General features: G+C 35.8%; 1 protein-coding gene across 2 annotated transcripts in view; it reads left to right on the forward strand.

Annotated features, from left to right (window-relative positions):
- The first annotated feature begins 3093 nt into the window (after positions 1 to 3093).
- The window catches only part of COPB1 (coat protein complex I subunit beta 1), a 34930-nt gene continuing 22434 nt past the window's right edge, over positions 3094 to 15589 (forward strand). Inside the window, exons 1-7 of one of the 2 annotated variants that reach the window (XM_037050018.1) lie at positions 3094 to 3237; positions 3938 to 4085; positions 7232 to 7461; positions 8063 to 8232; positions 9838 to 9952; positions 11098 to 11190; positions 13008 to 13145. In XM_037050018.1, the coding sequence (XP_036905913.1) occupies positions 3995 to 4085; positions 7232 to 7461; positions 8063 to 8232; positions 9838 to 9952; positions 11098 to 11190; positions 13008 to 13145 (837 nt within the window). In that variant the 5' untranslated portion in view covers positions 3094 to 3237; positions 3938 to 3994. The remainder of the gene's footprint in view (positions 3238 to 3937; positions 4086 to 7231; positions 7462 to 8062; positions 8233 to 9837; positions 9953 to 11097; positions 11191 to 13007; positions 13146 to 15589) is intronic. The other variant, XM_037050017.1, reaches the window with a different exon arrangement.

The following is a 15589-nucleotide window of genomic DNA, read 5'->3' on the forward strand; positions in this document are numbered from 1 at the left end:
AGCACAGGTGACTTTCACAAACATACTGGGTGAGAGGGAATCCTCCCACTTGCCTGCAGACTCGGTGGGTGTGTCATCTAGTGAAGGAGCATGAGTGGGAAATTTCATAAACTGCCCTGTCCTCGGGCAGGTCTCTTCCCCTGTGCCTTTCCTGTCATGAGCCTTCATCTTCGTGAAGTGATTCTGTTTAAAGATTGTGTGTACAGCACTTTTGTACACTGTCCCCTACAGGTAAACCAGTTACTTGGCTGGCACTCAGTTGGGAAAAGAAAAAACTGTATTGTAGTTGGGGGGCAATTTTAGACATTTTTTTCAACATGTGATTTTAGTCTTATATACTGACTTTAGAAATTAAAATTTTCCTCACACCTGTAAGATTCATTCCCACTGTACAGAGTTCATTGTGATGCCTTTTCATGTTGTGTCTAGTTATATTCAGTGATTCAATTTAGTCTGTGTTAATTATAAACAAAATTCTTAATGTCCTTTCATAGAAACTGTCACTTTGATATAAACATAATATCCAAATGCATCTTGGAAGAACTGGTATGGTTAAAAATAAGAGGCAGGTTTTCAAAAAGCTATGGTACATTTACACAATGGAATTCTATGCTGCAGAAAGGAAGAAGGAATTCCTACCTTTTGCAACATCATGGATGGAACTGGAAAGCATGCTGAGCGAAATAAGCCAGGCGGTGAAAGACAAATACCATACGATATCACTGTTAACAGGAATCTAAACAACAAAACAAACAAGCAAGCAAAATATGACCAATGACACTGAAATACAGAACAGGCTGACAGGGTCCAGAGGGGAGAGGGGAGAGAATCATAGGAGAAAAGGGGAAGGACTCACATCAGTAAGTATAAAAGGACACATGGACAATAACTAAGGTGGGGGTGGAAATGGGAGGGAGGTGGGGAGCACGGGGGCGGGCAGGGCTGGGAATATAAGACAGAAAACTGTACTTGAACAAGAATTAAATAAATAAATATTAAATCATTATGTTAAAAAAAAAAAAAGAGGCAGGAAGGTAGGTGACAGGATTGAGCTGCTAATCCCAGCTTTTTTAGTGTTGCTTTTTGTGATTTGGGTTAAGTCCCTTTTTTTCTAGGTCTTGGTTTCCTAGACGTAAATTTTTATGATTCTTAGTATATGACAAGGTCCTTGCTCTCAAATAATGTATAACTTAGCATTCAAAATGATGTAATCATGTTAAAGTAAAAAGAAAAGTGCACATTTATAGCAAGGGAGGAAGAAGTAGGGTATGTAAGGTTTTGATAGTCTGCTCAACAAGCTCTGTGTTTACACTGCCTATGACATTTTAAGTGCATACTTTAAATTAGGTTTTATAGAACCTTTTTTTACCTTTCTCCATATTTGATAGTTTACCTAATACCTTGGTCATGGTAAGCCTCAAATTTTAGTTTGCAATACAATGGAGCCTCCAGGGCAACTAAAGTCGGTTAGTCTTGTACCATCCATGGTGGTCCTAAACTGATGAGCTTTCTTAATGCTGTCTAGTTTTTATTTTGGGGTGGGAGGCTTCATTTCATGCCAACAGATTGTCATTTCCTGATAGGTGGGCCTAGAAGTCAGATAAACTGCATTTGTAAAAATTTCATGTCAGAAATGAATACACAGAAATGGAACATCCTATTGTACACACACATCTTGGTTTGATCTCAGGGAATTAGGCTGAATGGGGCGGGGGAACAATCTCAAAAGCTTACATTGTCTAATTCATTTATATTACATCCTTAAAATGACAAAAGTTATAGAATGGAGAACAGGTCAGTAGTTGTCAGGGTTATTGAGGGATGTGGCTGTGACTATAAAGGAATAGGAATGATCCTTGAAATGGAATTGTACCTTGATGTGGTGATCACATGACTCTAAACATGGTAACTAAATACACAAATGAGTGCACTTAAAACTGGTGAGTGAATGTATGTATCCCTGTCCATTTCCTGGATTTGATAATTTACTGTTATACAAGGTGCTAATTGGAAGAAATTGAAGAGTATATGGGATTTCTATATATCACTGCAATTATCTCAAACAGTTTAAAATGAAAGCTCAAGATTTGAGGAGCACACAGAATGTGCTATAAACACATGGACTTTTGCTTGATTGTTCCAAAAAGAGGAAATCTCAAAACAGCTGTATTCTAGATAAATGAGGTACTATTTGTGTTCCATCTCCATAGCCAAGGTTAGCCTATTCAATGAGGGTAGGTTCTGTCAAGACAAAGAGGTTCTGTCAGACCTCTTTGTATTCATAATATTTTGCTTAAGTCTTCAAATTTTATTTTTAATTTTTTTAATTGTTCAGTTACAGTCGTCCCCGTTTTCCCCCCAAAGTCTTCAATTTTTAAAACAATAATATGAGGGGATGGGAATACCGAACCTCAAATGGGCAAAATGGAAGGTATTATGGCTGATGGTAGCTGTAACAATTGGGTCTTTGAAGATAGGTAAAATCCTGTCAATAACTGTCAACCTCCCTTTATGCGTGACAAATTTATAATTGAATTGGTGCTCATAAATAATCATGAAAGGGATAGTTACAAAAAAAAATCACATGAATGAATCTTTGATGTCAAGCAACTCCAGCCTAACTGCGGAGACAGAAAGATTCGCATTACTGCAGACGTTAAGAACGCAATAGATCTTCATATAATCTACTGCCCCTCATTAGAACTTAACTTACTTACCCAAAGAGTATACTTTCCCAGTTTATTACTGGACGAACTAGAAAAAAGACTCCGGCTGCCAATCTTCTGCTATTTTCCAGTGGACCACAGAACCCCGTAAAATGTGTGTCCCCTCTTTTCAAACTTCCACCCCTTGGCTATTTTAATTCGTGGACTATGAGACTATTGCTAAATTGTTTGGTTTAAATGACCATAGCTCTTAATTCACGCGTGCAGGGAAAACAATAAATACGTTTCCAGTCCTTTCTGCGGCCTAAACCGAGCGTGGATGAGAAACTTGGACGAACTGGCAGCACGCAGCCGCAGGACGGAGAAGGCATGTCCTCTCCGAGTTGCCGTAGAAGCTGGGTGGCTGTAGCTTCGATCGTCTCCCCTCCCCTTCCACGTCAGCCGAGGACTTGCAGAGCCGTCGCTTCTGCTGGGGGTTGGAGCAAGGAAGGGTAGACGGTCCTGCGGTTGCCCCAGCTGCTGCCCCTCGAAGCCAGGTAGGGGGCCACAAGCACCCAATTCCAAAGGCTTGGTGAGTTGGGCAGAGTCGGAAGAACTGGCTCTTTAGTGGGAAGATACGACAGGGAAAGGACTAGGCCGCTCCCGTCCAGGCCTGGAGAAGTGGGGCGAGGGGTCGGGAAGCTTTGGGCGGGACGCCCCGTCCCGGGCTGCGAGCTGGCCAGGGGTCTACTTTCCTAGGCCCCCTAGGCTTGCCATTCTAGGCTGGGGCTTACTTTCCTGGAAGAAAGAACGGGGAAGGGGCGTTGGGGTGCAGCGCACTGATAGAGGGACACACGTACGCAGATTCAGGTACCACTGTTAAAACCCGTTAAAACGCTTAAAGCTTTAGCAGAGTAGTCGTGCACAGGACAGGACTTAACTCTAGCAGTTCAGATTGTATGCTATGTTAAATCATTTCTATAATGTAGTGGGGCGGGGCCCGGGGACTGTCACTGTGTGGTGGGCCTTAATTCAGCAGTACAGCATTCTAAACCCTGGGCGGGGGGTTGGAGTGGAAAATAATATACCTTAGGTCGAAACTGACAAGTGTTTTTTTTTAATTACTCTTTTTATGGGACACAATATAGATTGACCCACCCTTTCTAATACTTCAAAACTCATAAGCCAGACTGAATGAACTTTAGACAGTAAAGATCACGGTAGTTAGGGTTGTTTTTTCTTTTTTGAGAGGTGTTTACTTATAATGATATCCTTGTATTTATTTTTTCTAGATTTTCTGGCATTTATTATCCTTATCTTGAATCAAGGGTTGATTATCACCAGAAAACATGACGGCTGCTGAGAACGTGTGCTATACGTTAATTAACGTGCCAATGGATTCAGAACCACCATCCGAAATTAGCCTAAAAAATGATCTAGGTAAACTTTGATAATAGTTTGAAAATGACATGAAAAATTAAAGGTCATTTGCATTTCAGGTTCCTTTATATTTAGACATGCTTAATTTTTGTCTAAATATTTTCCTAGGATTTTTTTCAGTAGACCTTTTTGTCTTATTAAAAATGAAAATTTGTTACCTCCAGACTTTCAGTATTGGTTTTTTGAAATAAAACATCTCAGTTCAGCTTATTACAGCTGAAGAAATATAATTTATTATAATAAATCATTTATTATAGTGATAAAAATGCATAATTTAATATAATAAGTCATAATAATTTGATAGGTATTCCTAAAAATAGCATAATGGCTTGTTTAGTTTAACATATTATGCTTAAATATAGCTGATAATTCTCTGTAGGTAACAAGTTGAGAGAATGTGTATTTGAATGTCTTAGTTCCTTTGAACATTTAACATGATATTACTTAGCTTGTGAAACCAAAAGAACTTTGTTCTTTGGGTTCTCCATCTGTTGAACAAATGAATCAATGCTGGAATACACATGTGTTTTCTAGAAAAGTTTAAGCTTTTCATTTTTAAAGCATTTATGCAAAGCAGAAACAAATATATTTCTGAATTTTTAAAGTGTACACTGTATCTCCTTTTTGCAATTCTCTCAAAAAAATTTCTTAAGTAATGCACATTCCAAAATAATGATTCTTGTTTAATTGAACTACTAAAAACAAGTTTAACTTAAACCGATAACTACTGTTTAAATAGAGTAGAATGAAAATTATACTTCTGACCTTGAAAGTATCTTCTTGAAGATAGTCATGGTTTGAAAGGAGACAGTAGTTTACTTAGTATTCCCACCACTTAATAAGAAGGAAAAAAAATCCTGTTTTGTGGCATTTAAACTGATACCCTTATATACAAAACCCAGGTATAATGAATATATGTATATTCATATTTATATAGTAAAATAGAATGCTAAATAATGAATAAACTTTAGTTATAGACTCAAGGTCATACCCTGAAAGGTAAAGAACAAAATCTGTCCTTAACTGTAAACAGTACCCTTTCTTCATCACAGCTGCCTTGGCTACCCTTCCCTAACCAATAACTAAATAAGTATTCTAAAATTTTATATATAATTTTTACTTGATCTCAAAAGAGTTCAGATTGAGAAAAAGTTTAGGAGTAGTTTCCGATTAGAGTAATAAATACTTTTTTGTTTGGTGAAATACTGAGTTGCTTTACTACACTTTTCTTTACCCACAATCACTGGATATGTGCTCTGATGACTGTACATTCCCTAGAGTGTGAAGTACTTAGTATGTTCTGGTGAATTTGCCATATTTTCCATATTTTTGGTAATGTTCATAAAGGGACAGAGTTTTGGAAATTTTGAAGATGTTGATAAAAGCATTCCCAACTTCAATTTCAATTGCTGGAATAAATGGAAGTTAGTGTTGGGGAGGCTTCAAATAAAAATGGTGTAGTTTTTTACAGCTTTGCTATTAAACTTTTAAAACTTAACCTTTAGTTACAAGTGGTATTTCATCCTGCTAAACTTTCAGATTTTCTAATTTGTGAAAAGTAGACAGAAACTGGAACAGAAGAAGCCATCAGCATAATAGCGATAGAATTTTATGCCATTTTGACTCTGTCCTTCACCATATCAAACAAATAGGAAAAAAAGTTGGAAAGGAAGCTTTGGGTCAAAGAGAGGAAAACCTGTATCTGCTCAGTGAATACAACTTCAGCCACTTAGAACTTGCCTAGTCTGTCTTATTTTCTTGATTATAGCTATCAGCTACTGCTATCTCTCCTGATGCTTTGTTTTGTCATCTTCACAGACTTTAAAACTGAAAGTTTGCTCAGATGGCTACTCCGTCTTTTCAGTTCATTTCTTGATTGGATATGATGCCCACCAATTTTTATTTGTATATGGCAGGAAATGAAATACTCTGAAGCAGGGAGAAATGCATGAGGAGTTAATCAGTTTTAAACAAAAATATTGACCCTTATGAGATAAATATGACAGTAACCTTTACTGTGTTTTTGGTTCAAATACCTGAAGATATGAGCTTTTGATTTACCTAGTACAATTCTTCTGAACCCTAAATCCTTCCTATAACTCTACCAACTGATCATTCACAGTCTCTGTCTCTTTGGCAACAGCAAAGAACTCTATTTAATAGTCACTTGACTCTAAGTATTAGAAATTTGTTTCAGTTCTGTTTTTTCCTTATGATAACTCCAATATTATTAAACACTGTTGTCATCCCTCTTTGTCCCTTCTTTTAGGTACTTGTTTATTTTTATGACCAGAACAATTGTAGAAACACTGTATTTGTCTGTTATATTTCTGCCTTTGAATTTTGGGTCCAAAAGATGTACCATAAGTTCTTTAGTAGTCAGTGATAAAGATGTGAAGTTGCATGTTGTTTTGCATAAAATACTTAATAGTGCATTTGGGGGTGGGGGCTAAGTAACAGTAAACTGGTATCTTAGATGTGTTATTCTTAATTATAAACAGTGGCCACTAATGTAGTACATTTTGTTTTTCTGATTTTTTAGGTAGTTTCTTAAGAAAAATTCTAAAGCGTGTATTTTAAATTCTAAAGATTCTAAATTCTGATTTCATACCCTGTAGGAACATGATGGGATCTTGGAATTAATCTAGTCTTTGGTTCCCAATCTTTTTGAGTTTGAGGATCATCCTAATGTTGAAAACATGTCACTGATCCCCACCTCCCAAGAATGGTGGTAACTTCAGTTGAGAAAATAGAGTACATACCGACTAAAAGCTACTTTGAATTCAGAAGCACTTAATAGCATCTATTTACATTTTTAAAAAATAGCTGCATGCTTATATTATTTAGTATACCCATACATTTATGGTCTCTGCATTAATTCCATTGGTTGGGGACCAGAGATCTAAACCAGTGCCTCCATATTATATGTAAAGAATCATTTGGTTCACAGATAAATCACTCATGTGAAGTCACATAGCTTGTGGCTTTACATAACCAGGTTGGGAACACATGTCATTTGGGTTAGTGCCTTTATTACTACTGCCACAGATAAAGTTAGAAAATGTTTTATTTTGTCAATTGCTTTTAAAATTATGAGAAATTGTCTTTTGAAATAATTATGTTTTATTTAAAACTTTTTAAATCAGAAAAAGGAGATGTGAAGTCAAAGACTGAAGCTTTGAAGAAAGTCATCATTATGATTCTGAATGGCGAAAAGCTTCCCGGACTTCTGATGACCATCATTCGTTTTGTGCTGCCTCTTCAGGATCACACCATCAAAAAATTACTTCTGGTATTTTGGGAAATTGTTCCTAAAACCACACCAGATGGGAGGCTTTTACATGAAATGATCCTTGTATGTGATGCATATAGAAAGGTAAACTAAAGCATAATTATCTACGAATATTGCGTTGATTTTAGATAAATGAAGAATTGGTGGGAGGGGCTTTGTTTTACATGTAGGTATTTGGAACTGAAGTTGTAAGTTACTGTTAAAAGTTTGCGTTGTTTTTTTTTTTAAGATTTTATTTATTTTTCTTTAGAGGGGAAGGGAAAGAGAGAGGAAGAGAAATATCAATGTATGGTTGCCTCTGGTGTGTCCCCTGTTGGGAACTGGCCTGCACCCCAGGCATGTGCCCTGACTGGGAATCGAACCTCGATACTCTGGTTTGCAGGCCCGTGCTCAATCCACTGAGCTACACCAGCCAGGGCTAAAAAGTTTTATTGTTACTTTTTTCAGACATTTTCCATGTATTTTTATGTGTTATTAATAAAAATGTGACACAGAATATAAGACATTGATGTGAAAAATAAAAAATTACTTTAATTAACAGGAATCTGATAAAAATTATCTGATACTCTAGGTCTTTCTCATTAAACCTATAGTACTTTGTGATTTTTTTCATTAGAAAATTTTGCATTAATTTTTTTTGTAAAATATTGAAACTCAACATTTCCTATTTAAATTTTTCTGTCAGGATCTTCAGCATCCTAATGAATTTATTCGAGGATCTACTCTTCGTTTTCTCTGCAAACTGAAAGAAGCAGAGTTGCTAGAACCTTTAATGCCAGCTATCCGTGCTTGTTTGGAGCATCGTCACAGCTATGTTAGAAGAAATGCTGTTTTGGCCATCTATACTATATATAGGTAAATAGATGCTCCTTTGGCCTAATCCTGAGAGGACTGTTTATTTATTCTTTTAGATTGCAGGTCCCAAAGTGGTTCCTTACAAATTGCGTGTAGCTTGCAGATGTGTTTTGTTTGGCCTAAATGAGACTTTTTCCTTAAAAAGTTGTCAATGTGGAGAGTCAGCACTGGGTCCTCGTTTCTGCATAACAACAATCTGCTGGAATTCAGTGACAGCAGCCCCCTTTAGACAGGTTGTACACTTCCTAGGTGATGACAGTGCCTGCCATTCTCAGTTGTATTGCTCCAGCCCAAATAATGAGTTTGTTAACTTACTTAGCCCCTACAGGCTTTAAGAGTTTTGACTCTTTTAGAATTCTCTTTTTGTAGAATGTGGGTCTTTTTACCCGTAGAGGCCTTAAGGAGGGAACTTTTTTTAATATGAAGGTTGCAGTTCTCAACTAACTCCTGTTCTTAGAAAGCTGGAGATTTTGGACTTTAAAAACAGCTCAAAAAACTACTTAGATGAAGTTAGAATGCTTGAGTTTTACAATCCCTGATATCAATCCAGTTATAAGTAGGATATAATTTTTATGAACATCTTTGTACTCTAATAGTTGGTTGGTATATAATTTCACAGTTTTCTTACTGTTATATTAGATTTTGTTACCTGTTAGGGAAAGTGGTATCGTCATTAACAATGTAGAGTTCCTCAAACCAACCATACAGACCACAAATTTCACAGACTACACGGTGTTTAGGCTACAGTACATGCACAAAAATTATGCCGTTAAGGTAGTTTATATAATGATATTAAAGAATTGCTAAGTTTTTAAGATATGATAAGGGTATTATGATTAGTTTTAAAAAGAATTGTTAATGTTAGAGAAAATATTGATATATTTACAAAAGAAATGGTCTGAGATTTGTTTCAGAATAATATGGGAGGAGAGGAAATGGGGAGAGGGGTATTGGTGAGACAAAAAATAGCTGTGAATTAATAATTCTTGAAGTGTAATTGGTTTTTAATAAGAAGCTTTTCATTATTCTGTTAGAAATACTTTAAAATTTCCAAAATAAGAAGCCAGTAAATAAATATTAGTACATAACTGGTAAAATTCAAGGAATTATTTTTTAAAAAATTTTATTTGAGAGAGAGAAAAACATCAATTTGTTGTTCCACTTATTCTTCATTGGTTGATTCTTGTATGTGCCCTGACTGGGGGTTGAACCCACAACCTTGGCTCATAGGGAGGATCCTCTGACCAACTGGACTACTCTGCTAGGGCTCTAGTGATTTTTAAAGAAGGATCTTTTAGTGCCTTGAGGATGTCATTATGAGCGATGATACTATATTCCTAAAGTATACTAAAGAATTATTTGAGATAGGTGTTAGATATCATGTTGAATAAATTAGCTCTTTCTGTGTTGAACTAGAAAAGTATAATCTGATAACTTCAAAGGGGAAGATGTAAGCTTGTGTTTCCTACCCATAGTTTTCTAATAGATTTAAAATTTTAAAAAGTAAAACAGTTGATACTGTTATAAAGTTCGATAAAGATTAACTTTGGTAGTATATAGAGCGTTACTAGAATTAAACATGGATGTTATTGGTTTTATTGCAAGAAATTTTGAACATCTTATACCCGATGCTCCTGAACTAATACATGATTTTCTGGTGAATGAGAAGGATGCAAGTTGCAAGAGGAATGCATTTATGATGCTAATTCATGCAGATCAGGTGAAGTACTTTTTAAAAAACTACTTTTATGGCTGTATTTAAATCACAAATGAAAGTAGTACATAGACCTAATCGAGTTTTCAGTCTTTGTTTATATTGTGTGATTTGTATATTTAGAATTTTTTAAGATTTTTGAACTTAATTTGTATAAAAGTTTTTTTAACCCTTCTCTGGAAAATCAGACTAAACATTGGTGAGGCATTTAATAATAACCACTTTACAGGTTTTCCAGATTGAAATTACCGCCTTATTCTGTGGCCTTCTATTTTGGGACTTTGATGCCTGTTTTTCCTTCTCTTGGTGTAGATCTAAAATGGCTTAATAAAGAAAAAGAGTAGCTTTTCGTAAGGTCCACCTGGACCATGTCTGCGAAAGAGGGTGGCCCTCAATGTAGATGTGTGTTCTCACCAGGCTCTTCAAATTTCTTAAGTGGATTTCAACTACACATCCAGGTCTGCTGGTGGTTAGTAGTGACTTTGCACACCTTGGTGGCACTTAAATAGGAATTTTTGCTATCCAGTATTTATCAAAATGTGGGAGATAATATGGATGAAGATTAAAAAATACAAAGTCTATTCATTCCTCTGAAATCTGGATACTCCTGTTTTATCTTCATAAACAAGAGTATAAGAAAGCTACTTACTAGGTCACAATGTCTTGTTCTCTTACAGAGTTGGTTTTAGTGATCTGTGATTTTGGTGTTACCTACACAAACAGACATGATCAGAAACAGTTGATAAAACTTGTGGGTACTTTTACTCTAGAGATGTTGACACCATAGTTCTCTTTATCACAGTGTTCTGTGTAGGAGAATCTATGAGATTTTTCTTCTCAGTCTCAGAAATAGGAAGACCCATACTCTTAAGCAGCTGGTTTGTTTTGATTATATAAATGCCCTGAACACAATATTTTTCTCCTTGGTTTTGCTGCTAGAAAATTCAGACAACCATATTTGTGACCTATTTTTAGAACATATATTTGACTATGGTTTATATTTATGTGTTAGCCTTCATTTTTTATCAGTTAATTTTCTTTGCCCTAATTTTCTTATTTGTTTTTTATTTAGTTGTGTATTTTTTTAAGTTGCATTAAGTGCTTTTATTGAATGAGGTGGAGTTTGATAAATATATATATATAATTTTTAGGATCGAGCTTTGGATTACCTAAGTACTTGTATTGATCAAGTTCAGACATTTGGAGACATTCTTCAGTTGGTTATTGTTGAGCTAATTTATAAGGTAAGACCAATTTATGATTGGAAAAATAAATTTGAACAGTTTAAGATAAGGTTAAATAGTCTTTCCGGGAAGCTGCTTAATTGCTAGGATAATATGTTTTAATAGTAGAAATATTTTGTAGCCTGCCCTTTTAATTTCTTTCTTATTTTTCCTTTGGTTTATTGTATTTTTTAAGTACTTCCATTCTTTCTAAACCTCTGTAAAGAATTCTGTAAAAACTCACGGCTTGACCTAATGCACCTGCAAAGAAGTTATTGTTTGTTGCTCAGGCACTGAATAGATTGTGAATCAGGCTTTGGAATAAAACTCAAAATCTTTTCTTGAGTATGCACCAAACTACTTCAGAAATCTAAAAACAAAAAAAAAGTAAATACTTTTTATGTTCCCCATTTGCAAAAGAGAAAAGAGACTTTAAACATGTTAATATAACATTGTAGGCCACTGACTAATAGGAAGTCTGAAACTAGATAAGAGATTTGCTTTTAAAATGTACTTTATTGGCAATATTTTAATTATATATATATTTTTTGAAAGAATTGATTGCATCTTAATGTTCCAATAAAATAAAACACACATTAACACCCAGTTTTGCTATTGATACCATTGGAGGCTAATGAAATACTTTGGGATGACTTTATTGAATAGGATGATATGGACGAAAAATACTCTGCTAGCAGAGTATTTTAGACACTGCTAACTCACTACAGCCATCTTTGCCCCTGCAGCAAAGTGACCCCTTTTAACAGAGGGTACTGGTCATATGAAGTTGGCATTTAAGATGAAACCAAAAGTGCGTGGGCCTGTGAACCAGATGACCGCAGTTCGATTCCCAGTCAGGGCACATTCCTGGGTTGCAGGCCAGTTTCCGGCAGGGGCCAGTTCCCTGCAGGGGATGCACAAGAAGCAACCATACATTGATGTTTCCTTCCTCTCTCCTTCCCTTCCCCTCTAAAGGCAAATAAATAAAATATTAAAAAAAAAAGATGAAACCAAAAGTGTAGTGGGTAATTCCTTTTAATTCCTATGTATGGTTTAAGGATGCCTCTGAGGTTCTCAAAAATAGGGGTTCTCTGCTTATCCATTGACTAATTTTGTCCAGTAGGAGCCAGGTTATAGCAAGAGGGAATAGTTTTTGAGTCATGTCCAAATAATAAAGATTTTATTGGATACATTTTAGGAAAATCTAACATAAATACTAACACTCAAAAGATCAAAAATAAGGGATATTTTCTTCACAGGTAAAGGCATTAAGGTACATTTAGAGCAGAATAGAATGTTTTAGTTTTTTCCCCAGTACTGAATATAATCACAAAATATGAGTAGTAATTTAAAAAGAGGTTTTCCATTTATCAGCTTTTGAGATTTATATAATTCATCATATTTTCTTTTTTGTTGTGACATCCACAATAAAAATTAAAGCCCAAATGTAATATCCTATCACAGTACCCATAGTAGTATACTTGATTAATGTATTGTTGTCCTTGCTTTTGTACTTTACATTTTCTGTTTCACTTGGGTATAAGTCATCTGAAAACCTCTTGTGCAAGAGTGAAATTATAAATTATTACTGAATGAATAAATGAATGAGTAGCTGCAACAATTATTTGAAGTAAAATCTATTTCTGTCTGAAATGACCAGTGTTGTGTCACAGTGTCTCACCCCAGGTTGGTTGGCATCTTCAGAAGTCCTTATAAAACTATTCCTAGGTTTCGAGCTAAGAAAACTAGCATTCCATAAAGTGACACCTATTTTTAAAAATTTACTTGAAATCAAGTGTCCATGAAGTGAGTTGAAACCTAGATGTTTTCTCCCCCAGGTCTGTCATGCTAACCCATCAGAAAGGGCTCGTTTCATTCGCTGCATCTATAATTTACTACAGTCGTCTAGTCCTGCTGTAAAGTACGAAGCCGCCGGAACTTTAGTGACTCTCTCTAGTGCACCCACTGCAATCAAGGTACTGCTTATTTCTTTTGGTGCCAGTTAGATGATAAATGCTCTGTCTCATCACTTACGCTTTATTGACATTGCAGTTTACTATGTGGTTACATGGCATTATGTGGCATGGAGGTGACAGCAACAAATTCCATGAACATTTGATTCCTTGTATAGTCTGACTTTCCTTCTTCCTTCCTGCTTTCATACATATACACATGGAGAGAAAGAGAGACAGATACTATCAATGTTTCTAGTTTCAGGAGAATGATTCTGGTATTTTAAGATCTCTCCCCATACTTTACATTAAAAACTAGATCTGGGAGAAGGAATTCTAGATTTTAAATGATGGATCCTAAAAAAGTTTCCAGTATTTTCAATAATGGAATATTATCTTTCTCTTCTTTAGTTTATTATATCAAGACTGTATGAGGGCCCTGGCTGGTGTAGCTCAGTGGATTGAGCGTGGGCCTGTGAACCACACGATCGCGGTTCGATTCCCAGTACAGGGCACATGCCTGGGTTGCAGGCCAGTTCCCGGTTCCCAGTTCCCAGCAGGGGACGAATGAGAGGCAACCGTACATTGATATTTCTCTCTCTCTCTCTCTCTCCTTCCCATCCCCTCTAATATAAATAAATAAAATCTTTAAAAAAAAAAACACTTCAAAAACAAAAAGACTGTATGAGGAACCCCTACTATATTCAGGGAGGGAATTATTCTAGAAAGCCAGATGATATAAATAGGAGAATTTACTGCTATACACACCAGTACTTTAGATTTTTTTTAAAACTTTCTATGAAATAATTTTAAACTCACAGAGGAGTTGCAAAAATAAGACAATGTTCCCAGTACCCTTCATCCAGCCTCCCATAATGTTCATGTCTTGCATGACAGTTATGTAATTGTCAAAACCAAGAAATTGCAATTGGATTGGTATTGTTAACCAAATTACAGATCGTATTCGAATTTCACCAGTTTCCCCACTAATGCCCTTTTTCTTTCCTACGATCTGGTCCAGTTTCCCATGTGACACATATGTTGTCATGAGGAGCTCCAGTTGGTGATGGTTCTTTAGCCTCTCCTTGTTTTTCATGATCTTAACACTTTAGAAGAGTCGCTTTGTGAAATATCTCTCAATTTGTATTTGTCTGATGTTTTTTCATAATTACATGAGTCTCTACATTTTAGGGAAGAATACATGGAAGGGATGCTTCCTTCTCAGTGTGTCATAAAGGAGCACATGAGGTTGATATATCTTACTACTGGTGATGTTAACCTTGATCATTTGGTTAAGGTGGTGTCAGCCATATTTCTCCCCTGTTGAATTAGGATTTTTTCTTTGTAATCAGTAATATGAGAAGGTACTTTGAGATGGTACAGATATTCTATTCTCAATTTGTGCCAACTAATTTTAGCATCCATCAATGGTTCTTTTCTACAGCAGTTATTACTGTGGTATTTTAATGGTGATTTTCTATTTCATCATTTTACATTTACTAATTGGAGTTCTTCTGCAAGGAAGAGCTATCCCTTCTTCATCTTTACTTTCCTTCTTTTTCCCTTTGTATCAGGAAGGATACTTTATTGTATGGCTTATAATCCATTATTATTGTCATTTATTTCGTTGATCATATTGTTCCAAGTCATTGGGAGTTCTTTCAGGTTTACTCTTTGGTTCTCTGCTTTCAATAACTCAGGGTATTACATTTTTTTAAAAAGATTTTATTTATTTATTTTTAGAGAGAGGAAAAGGGAAGGAGAAAGGGGGAACCAAACATCAATGTGTGGTTGCCTCACGCACACCCCCTACTGGGGACCTGACCTACAACCCATGCATGTGCCCTAACTTGGAATCAGACCTGTGGCCCTTTGGTTTGCAGGCCCATGCTCAATCCACTAAGCTATACCAGCCAGGCAATTCAGTGTATTCTTAATATTTTTAATTTTTCTGTACAGTAATGAGGGTGTTAGACTTTACACCCAAAGTAAAAAATGCTCAGTAGCTATACTTTTTTGGAATTGCTTATCTGCTTTTTCTGCCTTCTTCCTTAATATCAGTCTTTAATTTTTGTTGTTAATATTCTGCCTATAACAGTCCCTTTTCATCCTTTTAATTTCTTTTTTTAATATAAAGAATCTTCTTTTTCTAAAGATGTTTTAATTTATTTATCTTTAGAGGGGAAGAGAAGGAGAGAAATATCAATGTATGGTTGCCTCTCGTGTGCCTTCTGCTGGGAACTGGCCTGCAACCCAGGCATGTGCCCTGACTGGGAATCGAACTGCAATCGTATGGTTCGCAGGCCTGCTCTCAGTCCACTGAGCTACACCAGCCAGGCCTCATCCTTTTAATTTCTGATGCTTCTAATATTTTTTAAACTCAAAAAATAATGAGATTTGTTAGAATTTAGGGAATAGAGGGACATGGTCTGAAAAAAATGCATAAACCTTTAGTGGAGAAGTAGTAA

This window comes from Sturnira hondurensis, unplaced genomic scaffold (assembly GCF_014824575.4).
Source record: "Sturnira hondurensis isolate 20B ecotype Veracruz unplaced genomic scaffold, ASM1482457v3 Scaffold0006505, whole genome shotgun sequence".
In the NCBI taxonomy this organism is placed as follows: domain Eukaryota; kingdom Metazoa; phylum Chordata; class Mammalia; order Chiroptera; family Phyllostomidae; genus Sturnira; species Sturnira hondurensis.